The sequence below is a fragment of the Sapajus apella genome, unplaced genomic scaffold (assembly GCF_009761245.1).
Source record: "Sapajus apella isolate SASKATOON/1434 unplaced genomic scaffold, GSC_monkey_1.0 scaffold49, whole genome shotgun sequence".
NCBI classification, from domain to species: Eukaryota; Metazoa; Chordata; class Mammalia; order Primates; family Cebidae; genus Sapajus; species Sapajus apella.
In genome coordinates, this window is record NW_022436989.1 from 3097404 (window position 1) to 3120439 (window position 23036).

At 44.4% G+C, this 23036-nt stretch overlaps 1 protein-coding gene across 2 annotated transcripts in view; it reads right to left on the reverse strand.

Moving 5' to 3' along the window:
- KIF26B (kinesin family member 26B) overlaps positions 1-23036 on the reverse strand; it is a 557329-nt gene that overhangs the window by 75215 nt on the left and 459078 nt on the right. For both annotated transcript variants that reach the window (XM_032242194.1, XM_032242195.1), the window contains 2 exons: positions 21379-21641; positions 18721-18904 (listed from right to left, as the gene is read on the reverse strand). In XM_032242194.1, the coding sequence (XP_032098085.1) occupies positions 18721-18904; positions 21379-21641 (447 nt within the window). The remainder of the gene's footprint in view (positions 1-18720; positions 18905-21378; positions 21642-23036) is intronic.

Consider the following 23036-nt stretch of genomic DNA (forward strand, 5'->3'; position numbering starts at 1 on the left):
GCATAGTATTCCATGGTGTATATACTACATTTTCTTTATCCAGTCTATCATTGATGAGCATTTGGGTTGGTTCTGTGTCTTTGCTATTGTAAATAGTGCTGCAATAAACATACTGTACATGTGTCTTCATAACAGAATGATTTATATTCCTTTGGGTATATACCCAGTAATAGGATTGCTGGGTCAAATGGTATTCCTGGTTGTGGATCCTGGAGGAGCTGACACACTGTCTTCCACAATAGTTGAACTAATTTACATTCTCAACGATAGTGTTAAAGTGTTCCTATTTCTCTATAGCCTTGCCAGCATCTATTGTTTCTTGACTTTAATAATTGCCATTTGGACTGGCATGAGATGGTATCTCCTTGTGGTTTTGATTTCCTTTTTTCATGTTTGTTGGCCAAATAAATGTCTTCTTTTGAGAAGTGTCTCTTTATATCCTTTGTCTACTTTTTGATGTCGTTTTCTTCTTGTAAATTTAAGTTCCTTAAGATTTTGGATATTAGACCTTAGTCAGATGGGTAGATTGCAAAAATTTTCTCTCATTCTATAGGTTGCCTGTTCACTCTGATGCCAGTTTATTTTACTGTGCAGAAGCTTTTTAGTTCAATTAGGTCCCATTTGTCAATTTTGGCTTTCATTGCCATTGCTTTTGGTGTTTTTGTCATGAAGTCTTTGCCACAGCCTATGTCCTGAATGGTACTGCCTAGGTTTTCTTCTAGAGTTTTTATGGTTTTGGGTTTTACATTTAAGTCTTTAATCCATCTTGAATTAATTTTTGTATAAGGTGTAAGGAAGGGATCCAGTTTCAGTTTTCTGCATATGGCTAACTAGTTTTTTCAGTTACCATTTATTAAATAGGGAATCCTTTCCCCATGCTTGCTTTCATCAGGTTTGTTGACGATCAGATTGTTGTAGATGTGTGGTGTTATTTCTGAGGTCTCTGAGGTTCCATTGGTCTATATATCTGTTTTGGTACCAGTACCATGCTGTTTTGGTTATTGTAGCCTTGTAGTGTAGTTTGAAGTCAGGTAGCATGATGCTTCCAGCTTTGTTCTTTTTGCTAAGGATTGTCTTGGCTATACAGGCTTTTCTTTGGTTTCATATGAAATTTAAAGTAGTTTTTTCTAGTTATGTGAATACTGTCAATGGTAGTCTGACAGGAATAGTATTGGATCTATAAATTACTTTGGGAAGTATGGCCACTTTCATGATTTGATTCTTCCTATCCATGAGGATGAGATGTTTCTCCATTTGCTTGTATCCTCTTATTTCCTTGAGCAGTGGTTCGTAGTTCTCCTTGAAGAGGTCCTTCATGTCCCTTGTAGGGTATTCCTGGGTATTTTATTCTCTTTGTAGCGATTGTGAATGGGATTTCATTCATGATTTGGCTCTCTGCTTGTCTGTTGTTAGTGTATAGGAATGCTTATGATTTTTGCACATTGATTTTGTATCCTGAGACTGCTGAATTTGCTTATCAGTTCAAGAAGTTTATGGGCTGAGATGATGGGATTTCTAAATATACAATCATGGCAACTGCAAATAGAGACAATTTGACTTCCTCTTTTCCTATTTGAATACTTCTTTCTTTCTTTTGCCCGATTGTCCTGGTCAGAACCTCTAACACTATGTTGAATCGGAGTGGTGAGAGAGGGCATCCTTGTTTTGTACCAGTTTTCAAAGGGAATGCTTCTAGCTTTTGCCCATTCAGTATAATATTGGGTATTGGACTGTCATAAATAGCTCTTGTTTTGACACATGTTCCATTAATACCTAGTTTATTGAGAGTTTTTGGCATGAAGGCTGTTGAATTTTATTGAAGGCCTTTTCTGCATCTATTGAGATAATCATGTGGTTTTTGTCATTGGTTCTGTTCATGTGATGGATTACATTTATTGATTTGCATATGTTGAACCAGCCTTGAATCCCAGGGATGAAGCTGACTTGATCGCGGTGGATAAGCTTTTTGATGTGCTGCTGGATTTGGTTTGCCGGCATTTTATTGAGGGTTTTTGCACCAACATTCATCAGGGATATTGGCCTGAAGTTTTCTTTTTTTGTTGTGTCTCTGTCAGGCTCTGGTATTAGGATGATACTGGCCTCATAAAATGAGTTAGGAAGGAGCCCCTCCTTTTCAATTGTTTGGAATAGTTTCAGAAGGAATGGTACCAGCTCCTCTTTGTACCTCTGGTAGAATTCGGCTGTGAATCCGTCTGTTCCTGGGCTTTTTTTTTGGTTGGTAGGCTATTAATTACTGCCTCAATTTCAGAACTCGTTATTGGTCTATTAAGATATTCGACTTCTTCCTGGCTTAGTCTAGGAAGGGTGTATCTGTCCAGGAATTTATCCATTTCGTCTAGATTTTCTAGTTTATGTGTATAGAAGTGTTTGGATACTACGCTCATACACCAAAAAACCTAACCTCCCTCCCCTCAAAAAACTATTTGAGTTCATATATTGTAAAATATATAAAAATTAACTAAAAATTGATCAAAGACCTCAATTTAAAGCCTAAAATGACAAAACTTCTAGAGAAGCCAAAAGAATAAACCTTTTTGGCCTTGGGTTAGACAAAGATTTCTTAGAGATGACACCAGAAACGTGATTCATAAAAGGAGCACATAAATTAGACTTCATAAATAATGAACATTTCTGTTTTTCAAAAGATGCTGTTGAGAATGAATTGAGAAGTCACAGACTGGGAGAAAATGTTTGTAAATAATGAATCTCATAAAGGATTTGCATACAAAATGTACAAAATATCTTTCAAAACAATTTTTAAAAGGACACAAAATTTGAAGAGACATTTCACCAAAGAAGAGGTATGGATGTCAAATGAGCATGTACAGGGATGCCTGGCATCATTGGGCATTAGGAAAGTGCAAATTAAAACCACAACAAGATACTACTACAAACCTACTGTGTAAACAGGCAAAAACTTCAAAGACTGACCAGACTAAACACTGGTGGGGAGGAGGAACTGGAACTCCCATATGGGGATGTAAAATGGTACAAGCACTTTGGAAAACAGCTGGGAAGTTTCTTAAAAAGGTAAACATACATCTACTATATGGTTCAGCCATTCCAGTGTTTTTTTTTTTTTTTTTCCAAATATTCCCAGATACTCATAAGATTCCAGTTCTATTATAGGTATTTACCCCAAAGGAAAGAACACATATGTCCATATGTATTAGTCTGTTTTCATACTGTTATAAAGAACTACCTGAGACTGGGTAATTTATGAGGAAAATAAGTTTAATTGATCACAGTTCCACAGACTTAACAGGGACCACGACGGGGAGGCCTCAGGGAACTTACAGTCATGGCAGAAGCAAAGGGGAATAAGGCACATCTTCCCATGGCAGAGCAGGAGAGAGAGCAAGAGCAAGGTGGTGGGGGGGTGCCACACACTCAAACCATCGGATCTCACAGCTCACTATCATGAGAACGGCATGGGGGAAATCCCTCCTCACGGTCCAGTCACCTCCCACCAGGTCCTTCCCTAACACTGGGAATTACAATTCAACATGAAATTTGGGTGTATGTTTATACAGGCTAAATATCCCTTATCTGAAATGCTTGGAAGCAGAAGTTTCTACTCAGATTTCAGATTCTGGAGTATTTGCGTATGTCTAATGACATATCTTGGGAATAGGACCCAATGTAAACATCAAATTTATTTATGTTTCATATACACCTTATATACATAGCCTGAGATAATCTTATACAATATTTTTGATGATTTTGTACACAAAACACAGTTTTTACTGTGACCTGCTACATGAGGTCAGAGGTGGAACTTTCCACGTGATATCATTTGGTGCTCACAGTTTCAGATTTGAAGCCTCTTGGATTTCGAATTTTCAGATTTGGGATGCTCAACCTTTAGTACTTTTATTTGCAATATCCCCACCTGGTAAGAACACGAACGTCCATCAACAGGTGAATGGACAGGCAAACAGTGGTATATCTGGACAATGGACCACTCCACAGAAATATACATAAATGAACTACTGATCCATGAAATGAAATGATTACATCTCGAAATAATTATGCTAAGTGAAAGAAGCCACACCAGAGAGTACGGACTGTATGACATGTTTCCTTCCATGTGAAATTCTAGGCAGTCCACAATAATGTCTAGAAACTGAAAGCATATCAGCAGTTTGAGTCTGGAGACAGGAAGGAAGAGCTTCAGACAGACTGCAAGGTTCCCAGGGAAACTTTTGAGGATGAAGCATATGTTCATTATCTCTATTGAAGGTGGTTTCACGGGCATACACATGTGATGGAATATCAAATTGTATGATTTAGTATGTACAGTTTGTTGTATCTCAGGTATATCTCATTAAAGTTGTAAAAAAGAAAAAAAAGTACCCATGATCCTGCAGCTAGTGGTAGAGAGAGCTAGGATTCAAACCAGACTGTCTGACTGCAAGAGGTGAGCTCTAAACTACGTCCTGTAGCCTCCATCACTTCCACGAGACAGCAGGAGTACAAGATTGCCTTTTTGCCCCAGGCCCGACTCTTCCACAGTGCTGCGTTCCTGGGTACATCACCCACTCCTTGGCTGTCTCCCTTTCCCCGCCTCAGCCCCAGGCAGCAGAAGTATGCTCTCCTTCAAGCCTCTGGACTCCCCTTTCCAGGCGGCCCAGCACACACCATCATGCCTGGCCTGCCTCCTGCTGCCGCCAGGACAGCCACTCTTCCCTGTGCCTTTCCCTCCTCTGCACAGAAGGAAAATGGCACAGGCAGAGATGGAAACTTCTCAAAGCTGTTGTGGGGGCCAAGTAATCCGGGGCAAGACTGAAAGGTGTTGGTGCAGAAAGCGAGCAGAGTGCGTGGGACCCACATGCGTCCGGAGCATGTGGCATCCCGGTGCCTGGGAGGGATCTGGGCATCCACGCCTCTGCAGCTGAGGCCACACTGCTCACACTGTAGGATGGAAATATTCAGGAACCACTGTCCTAAGGCCAACCTGCCTCTACCCCTTCCTACCCTCAGTTTCCATGTCTAGTACTGAGAAAAAAAGGTGAGCAACATTTACAGAAAGCACAGCATTGCAATTCAAGCTCTCCAGCTACTGACACATCTACGGCAAAGAACTTTCTACATTAAGGGTGTTACATTTTGTTTCTCTTCAGCTGTCCCCACCAAAACCCCTCAGAGGGGAAGATAGAATTTGTCACTTCTGTTTTATGCTATTTTGTATCCTTCAAGCTCAGGTCACGGCAGGGTGCTAGGGAAATAGTTATTTTTAAAGCAAAATATCATTTGCTTTGCAGCCTAATTATATAGACAGGAGAAGCTCAGATATTCCACATGCACCACAGATTAAAGGGCAAAGACAGGGACCAATTCAGACTCTCATAGTCCATTTGATGTAATGGAATAAAATGTATAATGTACATGGAGTAAAACAGAACACAGAGAACAAAGGCATAGTTTAGACTGTGCCGAGGAGTAATATTATAAAATACCTGTAATTATACCTGCATGACTCAAAGTAAGAGTCACATTCAGACAATGGAAAAGCTACTCTCTGCTCTGTACCCACTGGAGTTCAGCAGTCACAGAATTCTGAATCTCACACACGCGGCTTCACTTGAAATAGCACACGGTGAGTGAGCCCACGCCATGTGCTGTTACCAAGAGCTGACATCACTTCCAGTGGTTGGGAGAAAGTGTAGCTACATAACAAAGGAACGCAACAGCAGGTAAGAAGCAGGTTCCTCGCTGACTTTCCAGATTTTGAGGTCAAGACTGCAGGGTTAAAGGCACATAACTCAGTCAGCCTTGTGTAATCCTTTAGTTATATTCTAATGTGCAATATTTTAAGTCTAGACTTTGACTAAACCAAATTACTCACATATCTTATTCTACCCACAGGAAACAAGGTAATAATTTTTCCTACTCCTGAGCCACACTTTATCAAGCACCTGGAAGGTACCAGGGGATCCTAAATTCTTCTAATATCACTACAATATCCCAGAATGCAGAAATAAGCCCCATTTTATAGGGAAGGAAACTGAGGCTCATAGATGTTAAAGAAATCACCCACGATCTCATAGAAAATTAATGCTAAATCTAAGATGAAAATCCGAAGCTAACCAGAAGGCATGTAGAAGCTCTTTTAACTCACCTTCCCTTACTGTAGCGGTTCCTTCCAAACTTTGCTGCCCGTTAGAAGCACTTTGGAATCTTTAAAGAAATATTGGTGGCTGGCTCCCACTCCACGCTAATTTAATTGGGCTGGAGGAAGCATGCGCGCTGGATGCCTTTAAAAGCCCTCCAGGTGAGTCTAATGTGCGGCTAAGTGTGGAGGCACTGCCTTCCCACGTGGCCAGGTGAAGCAATGCTCTGGGTCACCTGCGTGAGTCGTGCTGCCCGAGCCCACAGCACAGTGAGGGCTCGTGGTTAGTGGAGGCTGTGGTCTAGTTTGCGCACTTTTGCTCCAAAAAGAATCAGCTGCGTAGTTCTTAATAGGTCAGCTGTGTTTCCCCCCAAATAGTTTTCTGCCATTTGTTATTATAAATAAAAGCATAATAAAATACTATCTAAGGCAATGAAATTATTTTGTACAGAGTTAATGTTTCTATAAAAACTCATCTGGGTGTGGTGGCTCACACCTGTAATCCCAGCACTTTGGGAGGCCGAAGTTGGCAGATCACGAGGTCAGAGATCAAGAACATCCTGGCCAACATGGTGAAACCCCATCTCTACTAAAAATTAAAAAAAAAAAATTGGCCAGTGTGGTGGTAGGTGCCTGCAGTCTCAGCTACTCGGGAGGCTGAGGCAGGAGAATCACTTAAACCCGGAAGGCAGAGGTTGCAGTGAGCCGAGATCGCACCACTGCACTCCAGCCTGGGTGACAGAGTAAGACCCTGTCTAAAAAAAAAAAAAAAAAAAAAAATTTTAAAGACGTTGAATTTGGTGTGAATGAGGAATTACAGAGTGGAAAACACTGTAAGAATCTAAAGTCTGTACCCCTATACCCAATTGGTTGTATAGGTGTTTTTTAAGCTCTTTTTTTTTTTTTTTTTTTGGGACAGAATCTCGCCCTGTTGCCAGGCGCCAGACCGGAGTGCAGTGGTGCAAGCTCGGCTCACTGCAACCTCAACCTCCCGGGTTCAAGCGATGCTCCTGCCTCAGCCTCCCGAGTAGCTGGGACTACAGGCGCAAGCCACCACGCCCAGCTATTTTTTTTTTTCTTTTAGTAGAGATGGGGTTTCACCATATTGGCAAGGAGGGTCTCGATCTCTGGACCTCATAATTGCCCACCTCAGCCTCCCAAAGTGCTGGGATTACAGGCGTGAGCCACCACACCTGGCCTTTTTTAAGCTCTTACATCTCTTTGAAGAAATTTAAGGCAAAAACTGAACTGTTAATATGAATGTGGTTCATGGAAACCAAATTTTGAACTGAAAACTCAAAGACTTGGCCCTTTATGGCTCACAAGATCAATGAATAAAAATGCATTTGTATTATTTAAGTTTAGAAACAACTTTATGACATGAACATATCATTTTCTACAACTCCCCTTTAACCAGCTTTCCCAGTGAACTGACCTCCTCCTGGCCGTGTTGCACATGAGAACTTCTCTGACCTAATACCATCTACGTACATCAGAGGTAATTGGGTGGTCTTACTCTTTCTAAATCACAACTGCACTAGATAATACCTGAGACTACAGGTGTGAGCCACCATGCCCATCCAAAAAAAACCTCATTTTAATCACATCTTTTCAAAGCATTGAGTTTTTTTTTGCTTTTTTTTTTTTTTTTTTTTTTTTTTTTTGAGACAGAGTCTCCCTCTTATTGCCCAAGCTGGAGTGCAGTGGTGCGATCTCAGCTCACTGCAACCTCCGCCTCCCAGGTTCAAGTGATTCTCCTGCCTCAGCCTCCCGAGTAGCTGGGATTACAGGCGCCTGCTACCACACCCAGCTAATTTTTTGTATTTTTAGTTAAGACGGGGTTTCCCCATGTTGGCCAGGCTGGCTGAGGTAGGTAGATCACCTGAAGTCAGCAGTTTGAGACCAGAGTTTCATTTTTTAAATCACAGCACACATTCCATTTGGACAAAGGAGGGCTGAGCGCTGATGCAGCAGACAGAGCGGCAGCACTGGGGGAACCCAGGATGAGTGACCGGGCCCTCTGTCCTCAAGGAACCTACAGTCTAACGGGGCTTAGACACGCTCACAAACAGCCAAAAAATAAGGCAGAGTAGGGAAAAAGTGTAACACCCCGCAAACTGCTGAGATTCCAAGAAGAAAGACGTTACAAAGGGGGGAATCTGGACATCTTCATGGAGGAGGCAACCAGAGAGAAGCGTGGTAGAGACCAGGTGCTGCTGTTGTCCTTCCTTTTCCCCCCTCCCTGCCTCTTTCCCTTGCTTCTGCAGCTCTGACTTTAGTGGGCGAAGAGACTGAAAATGTAAGCATGGAGAGCCGCTGATGGGGTCCCAGCTGGTGAGGAACCAGAAGAGGCAGAAGGGGCAGGAGGAAAAGTGCCAGGAGATGGGGGCAGCAGGCCTGTGGGAAGGAGCAGGGGGAAACTGAGGCACAGGGTCCCAGAGATTGTGAAGCCAAAAGGAGCATTGAGAAATGTACCTGATCAGCTCTGACTTCTCATTGAACAGGATGCCAGTTACCTGCTGAGAGTGGGCAGGAGGCTTAAGAAGATTAGAAATGGATGTGGGGTGGGAATTCCAGGCTGCACGCTTCAGAACAGTGTCCTGGCCAACATTCAAAACACATAGGCCGGGCGCGGTGGCTCACACCTGTAATCCCAGCACTTTGGGAGGCTGAGGCAGGTGGATCACAAAGTCAATAGATCAAGACCATCCTGGCCAACATGGTAAAACCCCCTCTCTACTAAAAATACAAAAAACATTAGCTGGGTGTGGTGGTGAGCACCTGTAGTCCTGGCTTCTTGGGAGGCTGAGGCAGGAGAATTGCTTGAACATGGGAGGTGGAGGCTGCAGTGAGCTGAGATCACACCACTGCACTCCAGCCTGGCAACAGAGCAAGACTCTGTCTCAAAACAAATAAAATAATTAAATAAATTATAAAATTATCAAAATAAATACATATATACATACAGATGACAAAAACCTAGAATATGAAACTGCCACTTCATTATTGACCCAGCGGCAGATGTGAACTCTGCAGTGTGAACATCCCTGCTGCACAGGCTTTGTGCTGGGGACAGCAGGGGACAGGCTCTGCCTCCAGTAGAAGCAAGGTTCTTTCCTAGGCCTCTTTTCCCACGTCTGCCACCCAAAGAATGGCTCTCCAGAGTCATATCCACCATGCAGCCCTACCTACAGCATCAGCTGATTAAGTCATTCCATGACATGTAAAGAAAACATTTGCATTGGCTAAAGAAAACAGATGAGGCCAAGTGTGGTGCTGGCTCATGCCTGTAATCCGAGCACTCTGGGAGGCTGAGAGGTGGATCACTTGAGGTCTGGAGTTCAAGACCAGCCTGGCCAACATGGTAAAACCCCATCTCCACCAAAAACACAAAAATTAGCCAGGCGTGGTGGGGGGCACCTGTGATCCCAGCAACTGAAGAGGCTGAGGTAGGCAAATCGCTGGAACTCAGAAGGGGGAGGTTGCAGTGAGCTGAGATTGCACCACTGCACTCCAGCCTGGGCGACAGAGCAAGCAAGACTCAGTATTAAAAACAAACAAACAAAAAAACCAAACAACAAAACAGATTGAAGAGTCTGATCCCACATGTAAACAGACGAGTGTAGCGCAGATGTGTGCCCAAGTGCCCGTACAATTGCTCATGTGCACACAGCAGCCCAGCCTACAAAGGCCTCGAATCTTCCCCAGAGGCAATAAAGCGAATGAACAAATTAGAGACCCGGTGTCATTCTGGGCCTTGTGCAACAGTTGCTTGCAAGCTTAGATTACTCATAAAAGTGAGGTTTGGGGCTGGGCACGGTGACTCACGCCTATAATCCCAGCACTTTGGGAGGCTGAGGTGGGCAGATTACGAGGTCAAGAGATCGAGACCATTCTGGTCAACTTAGTGAAACCCCGTCTCAACTAAAAATACAAAAAAGTAACCAGGCATGGTGGCATGTAGCTGTAGTCCCAGCTACTCGGGAGGCTGAGACAGGAGAATCACTTGAACCCGGGAGGCAGAGGTGTCAGTGAGCCGAGATCGTGCCACTGCACTCCAGCCTGGGTGACAAGAGTGTGACTCAGTTTCAAAAAAAAAAAAAAGTGACGGTTTTAAAAGCCATCTTTATCAGCAGGACAGGTGAGAGCTCTGTGTCTTTCATGCATTACCCCAAAGTATCACTAGTACACGCTGAGCATCCTCAACCCTGAAATCTGAAATCCAAAATCCCAAACTTTTTGAAGGCCAACATGATCCCACAAGGGGAAATTTCACACTTGACCTCATGATGGGCTGTAGTCAAAATGCAGTAAAAACTTGGTTTCATGCACAAAATCATGAAAGATTGTATAAAATCACCTTCAGACTACGTCTATAAGACATACAGGAAACATACGTGAATTCTGTATTTAGATGTCGGTCTCAGTCCCAAGATATCATTATGCATATGCAAATTTTCCAAAATCTGAAAACAATATGAAATCTGAAACAATTCTGGTCCCAGGCACCACCTTGTTTGAGATGCCTGGCGCACCCATCATTACGAGAAGCAGCTCTCTGATCGTCAGAACGCCCAGGTCTCCCTAGTGCTGGAACTCCCAAGGAGGCTCTCAAGCCATTACAGACTGAGCTTAGCAAAGCAGAGGAGGGCCTCTGTGATGTGGAAGGATCAGTCCCACTACTATTCCAATAATGTTTTAAATAGGAAATATATATATATATATCCTGTTTAAATGTGTGTGCATATATATATGCACACACATTTTGAGACAGAGTCTCACCCTGTTGCCCAGGCTGGAGTGCAATGGTACAATCTCGGCTCACTGTAACCTTTACCTCCCGGATTCTCCTGCCTCAGCCTCCCAAGTAGCTGGGATTATAGGCATCTGCCACCATGCCTGGCTAAGTTTTTGTATCTTTAATAAAGATGGGGTTTCAACATGTTGGCCAGGCTGGTCTCGAACTCCTGACCTTGTGATCCACCTGCTTCGGCCTCCCAAAATGCTGGGATTATAGGTATGAGCCACAGTGCCAGGCCAGACAGGGAGATAGTTTACACTTAACCTAGTGCTATCTGCAAAGCAGGGATATATCAACAAACACTTTTCTATTTGGACCGGAAATGTTTCACACGGTTTTTTTTGTCTGTCTACTTAAACGCGTAAAACGAATTTGTGTGTAAAATTATAAATGCGAAGTGCATTTCTGTGTAAAATGCATTTGTGTGTAAAATGTGTGAAATGCATTTATGTGTATGAAGACTCGGCCTGTTTAGTCCTTGCAGCAGAGATCTCTTCTAATGACTGGTTAACAGCAGCGAGCTCCACTTCCTGCTTCCCTGCAGGGTAACTAATTAATAAACTTTCCCCTAATTGAGTTCTGGCTGCCAGGTCCACAGGGATTATTACTTATAGTTAAGTAAACAAAATTTCCATTTAAACAACGCTTCAGATCTCCTCATTATATTTTAAACAGTTATAAATTCACAAACTCAAGCAAGTCCTGGGCAGGGAGGCCGTGTGCAATGGGATCTGGATCCTTCCTCCTCAAGAGGAAAGAGAGGTCCCCTCGTCTGCCGATCCCAGGAGCCTGTACTCCTCCCCCTCTTCATCCTCATCTACTGAAACATCAGGAAGGACCTACAAGAGGTTCGGGAAGCCATTCATGGTATTTGCCTCTTCCTTTAACCTGAATGCATTATTTAAAAGCAATTCTCTTTCACAATTTAAAAACAGGAAGAAGACGAGTTGGCTATTAAATATTTAATAAGTGTGCAGGATTCCTTAGGTACTGATTTGGTGGATCACTGAGTTTGGCTGTATTTCAGGTTCCTATATTTGAAGTCATTTAATGAACTGTCTCCTTGTTTTCAAGATTTCTCCCTACTTTCAGATTGCAAGTTGAAACCAGAACCGAAAAAAAGTAAAAAACCAAAAATAGAGTAGTCCTCAGTTTGGTTTGAAACCTAGAAGGAGAGACGATCCCATCGCCTGAGGTTTTCTGATCAGTGCCACTTGGGAGTCATTTGGCTCAAGATTTAGATGTTTTATGAGTCACTCTTTGCAGCAAGTACAAGAAAGTACTGCAGGCCCTGATGACGATGGTGATGACAATTACAATGATTGACAGCTGCTTAAAAGAATGAACTAAACATTTGTCAGACTCTCACATTCACAGGGTGAAGACATTACCCAGGAGGAAACAGGGAGGGCCGGGTTCAAGGCTAGCTCCACACATCAAGAGAAGTGTGGATGCAATTCTGCAGTAGATTTTAAAGGTCTGGATGTCCTCATCCCTGTCCTAACGTCTGTTTCCCTCTTTAAGAACATTATTCTAAAAGGAAGCGCTCTACGTGGTGTGAGCCTGTTACCGAGAATAAATCTCCCAAGAGATTCCCATTCACTATACTCTGCTCCTCTCCAGTCAGACTTTGCTCACCATCATGGGCTGTCAAGAGAGATCTGGACCCCTGCTAACGGGCCACCTCCCTGGGGCACCCAGCCTGCTGCACGTGAGGACTGGAACCTCTGGGTTCCCCACAGCTGCCACTGCAGGCAGTTCAGAGCTGATGATCACAGCCATAAAGAGCAGCCCCAGCTGTGGATATTTTCCTTGTGTCCTGCTGGTAGGAGGAGCCAAGCCTCCAGGCCCAGTCAAAACTCAGGGAACGTGGGACACAAGCTGCAGCATGGGCGAATCTCACATGCATCATGCTCAGGGAACGTGGGACACAAGCTGCAGCATGGGCGAATCTCACATGCATCACGCTGAAAGCAGACAGACACAAAAGGCCACATCCGGAGCCCATTCCTATGATATTCTGGCTAAACGCCAAACCAGGACAACAATCGGATCTGTGGCTGCCAGGGGCTAAAGGTGGGGGGGAGGGACAAAGGGCGAGAGGGACCTTTAGCCTCATTTTCTATTTTGGTAATGGCGGTGGCTACGTGACTATAGGGATTGGCCAAAATTCATCTAAAGATGCATAAAAGTGATGTTTCACTGAATGTAAATTGTACCACAATAAACCTGGATTTAAACATTGACTAAGGAGTAGGAAGAGACGTGCTGAGATGGGGGAAGGGAGGAGCTTTTGCTTGGGGGCAACAGAAGCCCCCAGAGCTCTCTCTCCAGCAGTACTGTTCTCCAAGTCCTTTGAGCCACGAGTAGGCTCAGGGAGGAATCAGGGGGAGCCTGTCCACAGGTCCCAGCTGATGCCTTTTTATTTTTATTTTCTGAGACAGAGTCTTGCTCTGTCACCCAGGCTGGAGTGCAGTGGCACAATCTGGGCTCACTGCAACCTCTGCCTCCCTGTTCAAGTGATTCTCCTGCCTCAGCCTCCTGAGTAGCTGGGAGGTGGGCATCAACACATTTAGTTAATTTTTTGTACTTTTAGTGGAGATGGGGTTTCACCATGTTGACCAGGCTGGTCTCAAACTCCTGACCTCAAGTGATCCACCTGCCTCAGCCTCCCAAAGAGCTGGGATTACAGGTGTGAGCCACTGTGCCTCGTCCCAGTTGGATGTTTTAATTCCAGGTTTTATCTAGAACAGCTTTGTGGACTGTCTCTGCTTTAGTCAATTAGCTTTACAATTTCCAGTCCAGTCCAGGGTTAGACTCTTCTTTTTTTTTTTTGAGATGGAGTCTAGCTCTGTCACCCAGGCTGGAGTGCAGTGGTGCTATCTCGGCTCACTGCAACCTCTGCCTCTAGGTTCAAACAATTCTCCTGCCTCAGCCTCCCAAGCAGCTGGGACTACAGGTGCCTGCAACCACACCCAGCTAATTTTTCTATTTTTAGTAGAGATAGAGTTTCACCATACTGGCCAGGCCAGTCTCGAACTCCTGACCTTGTGATCTGTCCATCTTGGCCTCCCAAAGTGCTGGGATTACAGGCATGAGCCATTGTGCCTGGCCCAGGGTTAGACTCTTAACTCAGTTTTCAGATTGCTTTTCTGGCATCCAGTGTCTCTGAGACAATCATGCAGAAGGTGCCAGGAGACAGATGCCCGCGTATTGAAAGCCCTACAGAGATGGGCACAGAGGAACCACAGAAGCACTGCCTGGCCAGCCCGACAGCCCTGTTACCCACAGCTCGCCGTGGGAACCCAGTGAAATCAGCAGACCACTTTGCCCCGGTCCAGGATCCCCACTGGAAACATGCAGCTGATCGTACTCAACTCTGTCAGGTATAGAGCAGACACCACTTCACAGAGGATGGAGAGCTGCCCCACGGCCCCTGCTGACTTTGCAGACGCAGCCAGTGGGGTCTGGAGAGGCACTGGGTTAGGTTCCTGGCAGTGCAGCTCATTCAGAGAGCAGGCACCGTGCTTGGGTTTTAACCGCAAACCTTCACTGACGGGCACGATTTGAGGGAGGCAGCCAGGGTCTGGTTAGTTATTCAAAAGTCTCATTTCCATGCTATTTAAAAAACATGGCTCCTATAGTGGACTCAAGCTAATGATAAGACCACACTGCCCGGCTTGGGTGAGTCGATGCTGGTGTTTCTCTAGGAGCATTTTTAGGGTCTGTGAACAAAAAGACACTGCGAGGCGGCTGTTTTCTTTTTGTAAGTTCGGTCTCTCACCTGCTCATGGCAATCACATTCATAAATCATCTTTACCAAAGCAAACTCCCTTCCCTGGACTGTTCAAAAGTAAACTTCCGTCCAGACACTGTAATTATCTTGAATTATGAGTCACTGAAATGCATACTGTAGTCAATTAAGAACAGTTTGGCTGGGCATGGTGGCTCGTACTTGTCATCCCAACACTTTGGGAGACCAAGCCAACAAGATCTCAAGACTGGGAGTTCTAGACCAGCCTGGACAGCATAGCAAGGTCCCATCTCTACAAAAATAAATAAATAAATAACCACATAATTGGGAGTAAATCACTCCTCAGCAAATGCAAAAGAACGGAAATCATAACAAACAGTCTCTCAGACCACAGTGCAATCAAGTTAGAACTCAGAATTCAAAAACTAACTCAGAACCGCACAGCTTCATGGAAACTGAACAACTTGCTCTTGAATGTTGACTGGATAAACAATGAAATGAAGACAGAAATAAAGATGTTCTTCGAAACCAACGAGAATGAAGACACAACATACCAGAATGTTTAAAGCAGTCTCTAGAGGAAAATATATAGCAATAAGTGCCCACATGAGAAGCAAGGAGAGATCAAAAATTGACACCCTATCATCAAAACTGAAAGAGCTAGAGGAGCAGGGTAAAAAAAACTCAAAGTCTAGCAGAAGACAAGAAATAGCTAAGATCAGAGCAGAACTGAAGGAGAAAGAGACACAAAAAACCCTTCAAAAAATCAATAAATCCAGGAGCTGGTTTTTTGAAAAGATCAACAAAATAGACAGACCACTAGCCAGATTAATAAAAAAGAAAAGAGAGAATAGCCAAATTGATGCAATAAAAAACAATAAAGGGGATATCACCACAGATTCCACAGAAATTCAAACCATCATCAGAGATTATTACAAACAACTCTATGCACACAAACTAATAAACCTGGAAGAAAGGGATAAATTCCTGGACACTTGCCTCTTGCCAAGCCTAAACCAGGAAGAAGCCAAAACCCTGAACAGACCCATAACAAGGTCTGAAGTTGAGGCAGCAATTAAGAGATTACCACCCAAAAAAAGCCCAGGTCCAGATGGGTTCACAGCCGAATTCTACCAGACATACAAAGAGGAGCTGGTGCCATTCCTTCTGAAACTATTCCAAACAATCCAAAAAGAGGGAATTCTTCCCAAATCATTTTATGAGACCAACATCATCCCGATTCCAAAACCCGGCAGAGACTCAACAAGAAAAGAAAACTTCAGGCCAATATCCATGATGAACATAGATGCAAAAATCTTCAATAAAATACTGACAAGCCGATTGCAACAGCACATCAAAAAGCTTATCCACCATGATCAAGTAGGCTTCATCCCGGGGATGCAAGGCTGGTTCAACATACGCAAGTATGTAAACGTAATTCACCACATAAACAGAACCAAAGACAAAAACCACATGATTATCTCAATTGATGCAGAGAAGGCCTTTGACAAAATTCAACAGCCCTTTATGCTAAAAACATTCAATAAGCTAGGTATCGATGGAATGTATCTCAAAATAATAAAAGCTATTTATGACAAACCAACAGCCAATATCATACTGAATGGGCAAAAACTGGAAGCATTCCCCTTGAAATGTGGCACCAGACAAGGATGCCCGCTCTCACCACTGCTATTCAATACAGTATTAGAAGTTTCAGCCAGAGCAATCAGGCAAGAAAAAGAAATAAACGGCATTCAAATAGGAAAGGAGGAAGTCAAATTGTCTCTATTTGCAGACGACATGGTTGTATATCTAGAAGACCCCATCGTCTCAGCCCCAAACCTCCTGAAACTGATAAACAAGTTCAGCAAAGTCTCAGGATACAAAATCAATGTGCAAAAATCACATGCATTCCTATACACCAATAACAGACTTAAAGAGAGCCAAATCAAGAATGAACTGCCATTCACAATTGCCACAAAGAGAATAAAATACCTAGGAATACAACTAACAAGGAATGTAAAGGACCTCTTCAAGGAGAACTACAAGCCACTGCTCAACGAAATAAGAGAGGACACAAACAGATGGAGAAACATCCCATGTTCATGGTTAGGAAGAATCAATATCGTGAAAATGGCCATACTGCCTAAAGTAATTTACAGATTCAATGCTATCCCCATCAAGCTACCAATGACCTTCTTCGCAGAACTGGAAAAAACCACCTTAAACTTCATATGGAACCAAAAGAGAGCCCGCATAGCCAAGTCAATTCTAAGCAAAAAGAACAAAGCAGGGGGCATCACACTACCAGACTTCAAACTATACTACAAGGCTACAGTAATCAAAACAGCATGGTACTGCTACCAAAACAGAGATATAGACAAATGGAACAGAACAGAGGTCTCAGAGGCAACACAACGTATCTACAACCACCTGATCTTTGACAAACCAGACAAAAACAAGCAATGGGGAAAGGATTCCCTGTTCAATAAATGGTGTTGGGAAAGCTGGCTAGCCATGTGCAGAAAGCAGAAACTGGACCCCTTCCTGACACCTTACACTAAAATTAACTCCAGATGGATTAAAGACTTAAACATAAGACCTAACACCATAAAAACCTTAGAAGAAAATCTAGGCAAAACCATTCAGGACATAGGTGTAGGCAAGGACTTCATGACCAAAACACCAAAAGCATTGACAACAAAAGCCAAAATAGACAAATGGGACCTAATCAAACTCCACAGCTTCTGCACAGCAAAAGAAACAATCATTAGAGTGAATTGGCAACCAACAGATTGGGAAAAAATTTTTGCAGTTTACCCATCTGACAAAGGGCTGATATCCAGAATTTACAAAGAACTAAAACAGATTTACAAGAAAAAAACTAACAAGCCCATTCGAAAGTGGGCAAAGGATATGAACAGACACTTTACAAAAGAAGACATACGTGAGGCCAACAAACATATGAAAAAATGCTCATCATCACTGGTCATCAGAGAAATGCAAATCAAAACTACATTGAGATACCATCTCACGCCGGTAAGAATGGCGAACATTAAAAAATCTGGAGACAGCAGATGCTGGAGAGGATGTGGAGAAATAGGAACACTTTTGCACTGTTGGTGGGAGTGTAAATTAGTTCAACCATTGTGGAAGACAGTGTGGCAATTCCTCAAGGACATAGAAATAGAAATTCCATTTGACCCAGCAATCCCATTACTGGGTATATATCCAAAGGATTACAGATCGTTCTATTATAAGGACATGTGCACAAGAATGTTCATTGCAGCACTGTTTACAATAGCAAAGACCTGGAACCAACCCAAATGCCCATCGACGATAGACTGGATAGGGAAAATGTGGCACATATACACCATGGAATATTATGCAGCCATCAAAAACGATGAGTTTGGGTCCTTTGTAGGGACATGGATGAACCTGGTAACCATCATTCTCAGCAAACTGACAGAAGAGCAGAAGATCAAACACCGCATGTTCTCACTCATAGGCGGGTGTTGAACAACGAGAACACATGGACACAGGGAGGGGAGCATCACACACTGGGGTCAGTTGGGGGGAAATAGGGGAGGGACGGTGCGGGGTGGGAAGCTGGGGAGAGATAGCAAGGGGAGAAATGCCAGATGTAGGTGATGGGGAGGAAGGCAGCAAATCACACTGCCACGTGTGTTCCTATGCAACAATTTTGTATGTTCTTCACATGTACCCCAAAACGTAAAATGCAATAAAATAAATAAATGGCTTAAAAAATAAATAAATAAATAAATAAATAGCTAGATGTGGTGGGAGGAGCCTGTAGTCCCAGATACTTGGGAAACTGAGGCAGGAGGATCACTTGAGCCCAGGAGTTGGAGGCTGCAGTGAGCTGTGATTGTGCCACTGCACTGCAGCCTGGGTGACAGAGCAACACACTGTCACACAGACACACACAAAGGTCATGGTTGTCTGAGGGGTTCATGGCTGGGGCCAGAGCCACTAAGGAGGACGAGGGGAGCGTGGTACCGGTCGACTTACTTCCGCCTTTTCCGCTCTTCTCCATCCGGTACTGGTAGATGTGCAGTGTGAAGAACATGTGTGAGTTACGGTGGTCGTCCTCGTCACAGTCCTGCTGGTGGCTCCTGCGGGAGGCGATGGCGGCGTCCAGGAAAAAGGCAGCCTTCTCCGCGGTGGGGGCCCGCAGCTCGCTCTGATTCTGCAGCTGGAAGACAGAAGCCAAGAGCTGAAGCTTTCAGATTCCACCTCTCTAAGCTCGAAACCCTTCTGGAACCAGGTGCTGTACTCATGTGCAATTCTCAGCTTAATTAATTCATTTCTGAAAATTAATGTTGAGCATACTTATTGGATGAAACCTAGTTTTACCCATTTGACATCCTAAGTAGAATCTGGAAATACGGGGTTGAAAAGCTGGGAGCAGACGGCCCATCCTTATCTCTGCAGAGGACAACAAGCCAACACCCCTGGCTATGCATTTAGCTAAGAAAACAGGAGGATGCGGCAGTATCTTGATTCCAAAGATTAGGCTGTTTGGAGACAGGTCTGCTGCAAACCGTGATTTTAGACCTGATAGCAGAGGTATCCCAAAGAGGTTAAAAAACTTAGTTAGCTTTCATTTGACTCCTAGTTTTTCAGTTACTTGATTAAAGCCAATTTTAGGTCATATTTACTAGCATAGTTTTAAATAAGCCAGTGTAAACGGCACCCTGAAACACCCACGACACTTGAATGTCTTATCTAAATGTAGGAGGTATCCCTGTTCCTGGCATACTCATGAATCGATTAAAGAAAGCATAGAAAGTAATGCGTCTAAATCTTATGAAAACACTTGGCAATTATTTTAAACCTGAATCACAACAATCATCTTAACAGAATTTAACCAGCACTCCTCTTTGTGGGGAGAAAAGGAAATTCATGTTTCTGATTTGTTCAAAGAACTAATTTGCAATATATGTCTTAAGGTTGGTACAAATTCTGATAATTTTCTACTCTAACTATACAAATAATTTTGAACTCACTTTAAGAGCTAACATTTAGAACCTGAACCTGAGACCACCAAAATCCTCAAACTTCAAAGAGAGATTCTTTTGTGTTCACAATTTTGACTTGCTATGGAAACATAAACCAAAGCATTTCAAAGATTTTTCAATGAGAGTTAAAGGAAACATCGTCTTTCCCTCTTTTTCTTTGCCTTCATGTAACCAGATCTTTCACCCCTCAGTGGAACTTCATCAATGAAGCTCTAAAAGCAACAGAGGTGAAAGCAGATTTGAATGCCTAGGAAATGCCTGGAACAGGAGCGGGGGGTCAGGCCCTGCTGATGGATGGCATCGCGGGCACCCTGTAGATGCCACCTCAGCACATTTCACGCCTCAAAGCAGTGCTTTCAAACATGTGAGCCCTGGATTAGCAGCACCAGCATCTCATGGGAACTGGTTAGAAATCCACACACACTTTGGAGCTCTACTCCAGCCTATGGAATTGGAAGCTGTGGGGGCAGTGTCCAGCAATCAGGGTTTAAACAAGTCCGCCGGTGACTGATGCAGATGAAAGAGGACTCAGAGGAAAATGGAACGATGAGGTGCTTTAAGCAGGGGAAGAGCATGGTCAGGTTTGAGCAGAGTATGACAAGCCACGGGAGGTGTCTTCATCTCTGCAAACAGTCCCTGTTGGGAAGAGGCAGGTACTTATATTTCTTTTCTTTTCTTTTTTTTTTTTTTTTTGAGACAGAGTCTCTCACTGTCACCCGGCTGGAGTGCAAGGACATGGTCACGGCTCACTGCAACCTCTGCCTCCTGGGTTCAAGTGATTCTCCTGCCTCCCGAGTAGTTGGGATTACAGGTGCTTGCCACCACACCCCGCTAATTTTTTTTTTTTAATTTTTAGTAGAGACGGGGTTTCACTATGTTGACCAGGCTGGTCTCAAACTCCTGACCTCGTGATCTGCCCGCCTTGGGCTCCCAAAGTGCTGGATGACAGGCGTGAGCCACCACGCCCAGCTGAGGCAGGTACTTATCAAACGGAACACCTATCCAAAAAAGGAGGCATCTGATCAAACAGGAAACTAAGGCCTACTGCTAGAGACAGGAAGGACTGATTATTCTGGAAATGAACCGTGGCTCCCAAGTCAGTCCCACATCTACTGTCAAACAGCAAAGGAGAGACCCTCGCAAGACACAGCACCCTCAAGCTGAGAACTGGAGCTTCTCTTGGCTTCCACAGCTCCAGCAATTACATCATGGCTCTAATTAGAAAGTGGCTATTAGTTTTTCCTGCAGCACTGCTAATCCGGCTGTAAACCAGTGCCAGAAACACAGTTTATGGAGTCATAAACAGCCCCGGTAATGGCTGTAGCTATTGGTGAAGAGCAGTAAATATTTCGGTTTGTTGTTAAACAAAAGAAAGATTGTCTTTTTTTTTTTTTTCTTTTGAATGGGGCATAAAGGAAGTGAATTCAATTTCTCTCTGAAATGCTATAACAATTGTGGTTCCTGCTCATTGTCAATTAAAGTCAAGGTACAAATATTTAGACTGGCCGAGCAGACCGCAGCTGCAGGCTATAAAGTTCCAGTCCACTTTAAAGTAAACACCCGTTAGCCTCCCAGATAACAGGTTGAGTGATTCATGGTCGAGCTGGCCCGGCCTGAGGCAGGGAAGACGCTACCAGGCTTCAATCACCTGCGTGCCACAGATGGGGTCCTCACACAGGTACACGCCCGGGGACTGGCCGTCCTGCAGGCTGCCCGTGGCCACCTCCGACAGCAGGTCCCGCAGGTTCTCCTCCTTCCCCCGCACTTCCACGGCGGAGATCCGGACTGAGAAACGGGTGCCGGTCTTTTCCTTCCGTTCGTTTATGAGCTTGAAGAGCCAAGAGATGGCGCAGGGGATGATGCCCAGGTCCTGCATGGAACCGTCCTTTCCAATCATGGTATAGGACTTTCCTGGGAGAGCCAGGGGAGGAAGAAAAGCAGTTTGAGTGTTCAGGCATCCTTCCACAGCGGCTCAAAATAGATGCCACGCATGGAGAAGAAGGGCATGGGCAAGTGGGGCAAAGGAACGAAACGATGAGAGAAATGCCATGTGGCAACAAGGCGTTTTCGGGCATTACTAATTAAATGGCCCTAATGAAGAAGGCTGCTGGGCTCAGTGGCTCACGCTGGTATCTCAGCACATGGAGAGGCCAAGGCGGGAGGACTGCTTGAGGCCAGGAGCTCCAGGCCAGTCTGGGCGACACACTGAGACCCTGCCTCTATAAAAAAATGCTTAAAAATCAGCTGGGTGAGGTGGGGCGTGCCTGTGGTCCAGGCACTTGAGAGGCTGAGGTCAGAGGATCGCTTGAGCCCAGGAATTGGAGGTTACAGTAATCTGTGAGCATGCCATTGTCCTCCAGCCCAGGCAACTGAGAGCCTATCTCTCAAAAAAACGCAAAGCAAGAGCCCAGACGTGCGGCAAAATTAAATCACAATGTACCTTGAGGAGGACCCCAAATATCACATGCTATCCAGTTTCCGCACTGCTTACACAGCAGGAGGGAAGGGGCTTTTCATCACCATGGTTCTCTTTATGGTCACCTCACAGATTAGTCCACATATTCACCCTTTATAACCTTTTTCAAGTTAAATGCTGTGTATATTTTTACGGCATGAGCAAATTCCATTAAAATCCAGATCACTGCTTAGCTGCAGATCAAGAGGAAGGGCAGGGAAGGATGGAAGTGCAGAGAGGGGCATGGCTTTCTGTCCTGGCTGAGAACCGGCCTCTGTGAGCTCTGCCAGGCCTCTCTTGGAATCTCTGCCAAGGGACACTTTTTGGAGCCCCTCAATTCACTAAGCATATCAAGTGTGTAGAGCAGATGGCCCCAGGTCAGAATTAAGAAGGGACTGGTGAGGGGGGCGGATTATGAACCTCTTGTTGGGGGACTCTGCTGCCTCCTTTCCCAGATGCTTCAGTGCTGGAGCGTTCCTGACAGCGTCCCACCACGGCTCTGGGCTTTGCTTGGAGGTTGCTCCTCCCACTTTTTTTTGGAGACGGAGTCTCACTCTCCACCCAGGCTGGAGTGCAATGGCGCCATCTCGGCTCACTGCAACCTCCTCCTCCATGGTTCAAGTGATTCTCCTGCCTCAGCCTCCCAAGTAAGTGGGATTACAGGCATGTGCCACCACGCCGGCCAATTTTTTTGTATTTTAGTACAGGCAGCGTTTTGCCGTGTTGCCCAGGCTGGTCTCGAACTCCTGAGCTCAGGCAATCCACTCGTCTCAGCCTCCCAAAGAGCTAGGATTACAGGTGAGAGCCATTGCGCCTGGCCCTCTCCGGCTTTTACAAGGGCTCCAACCACT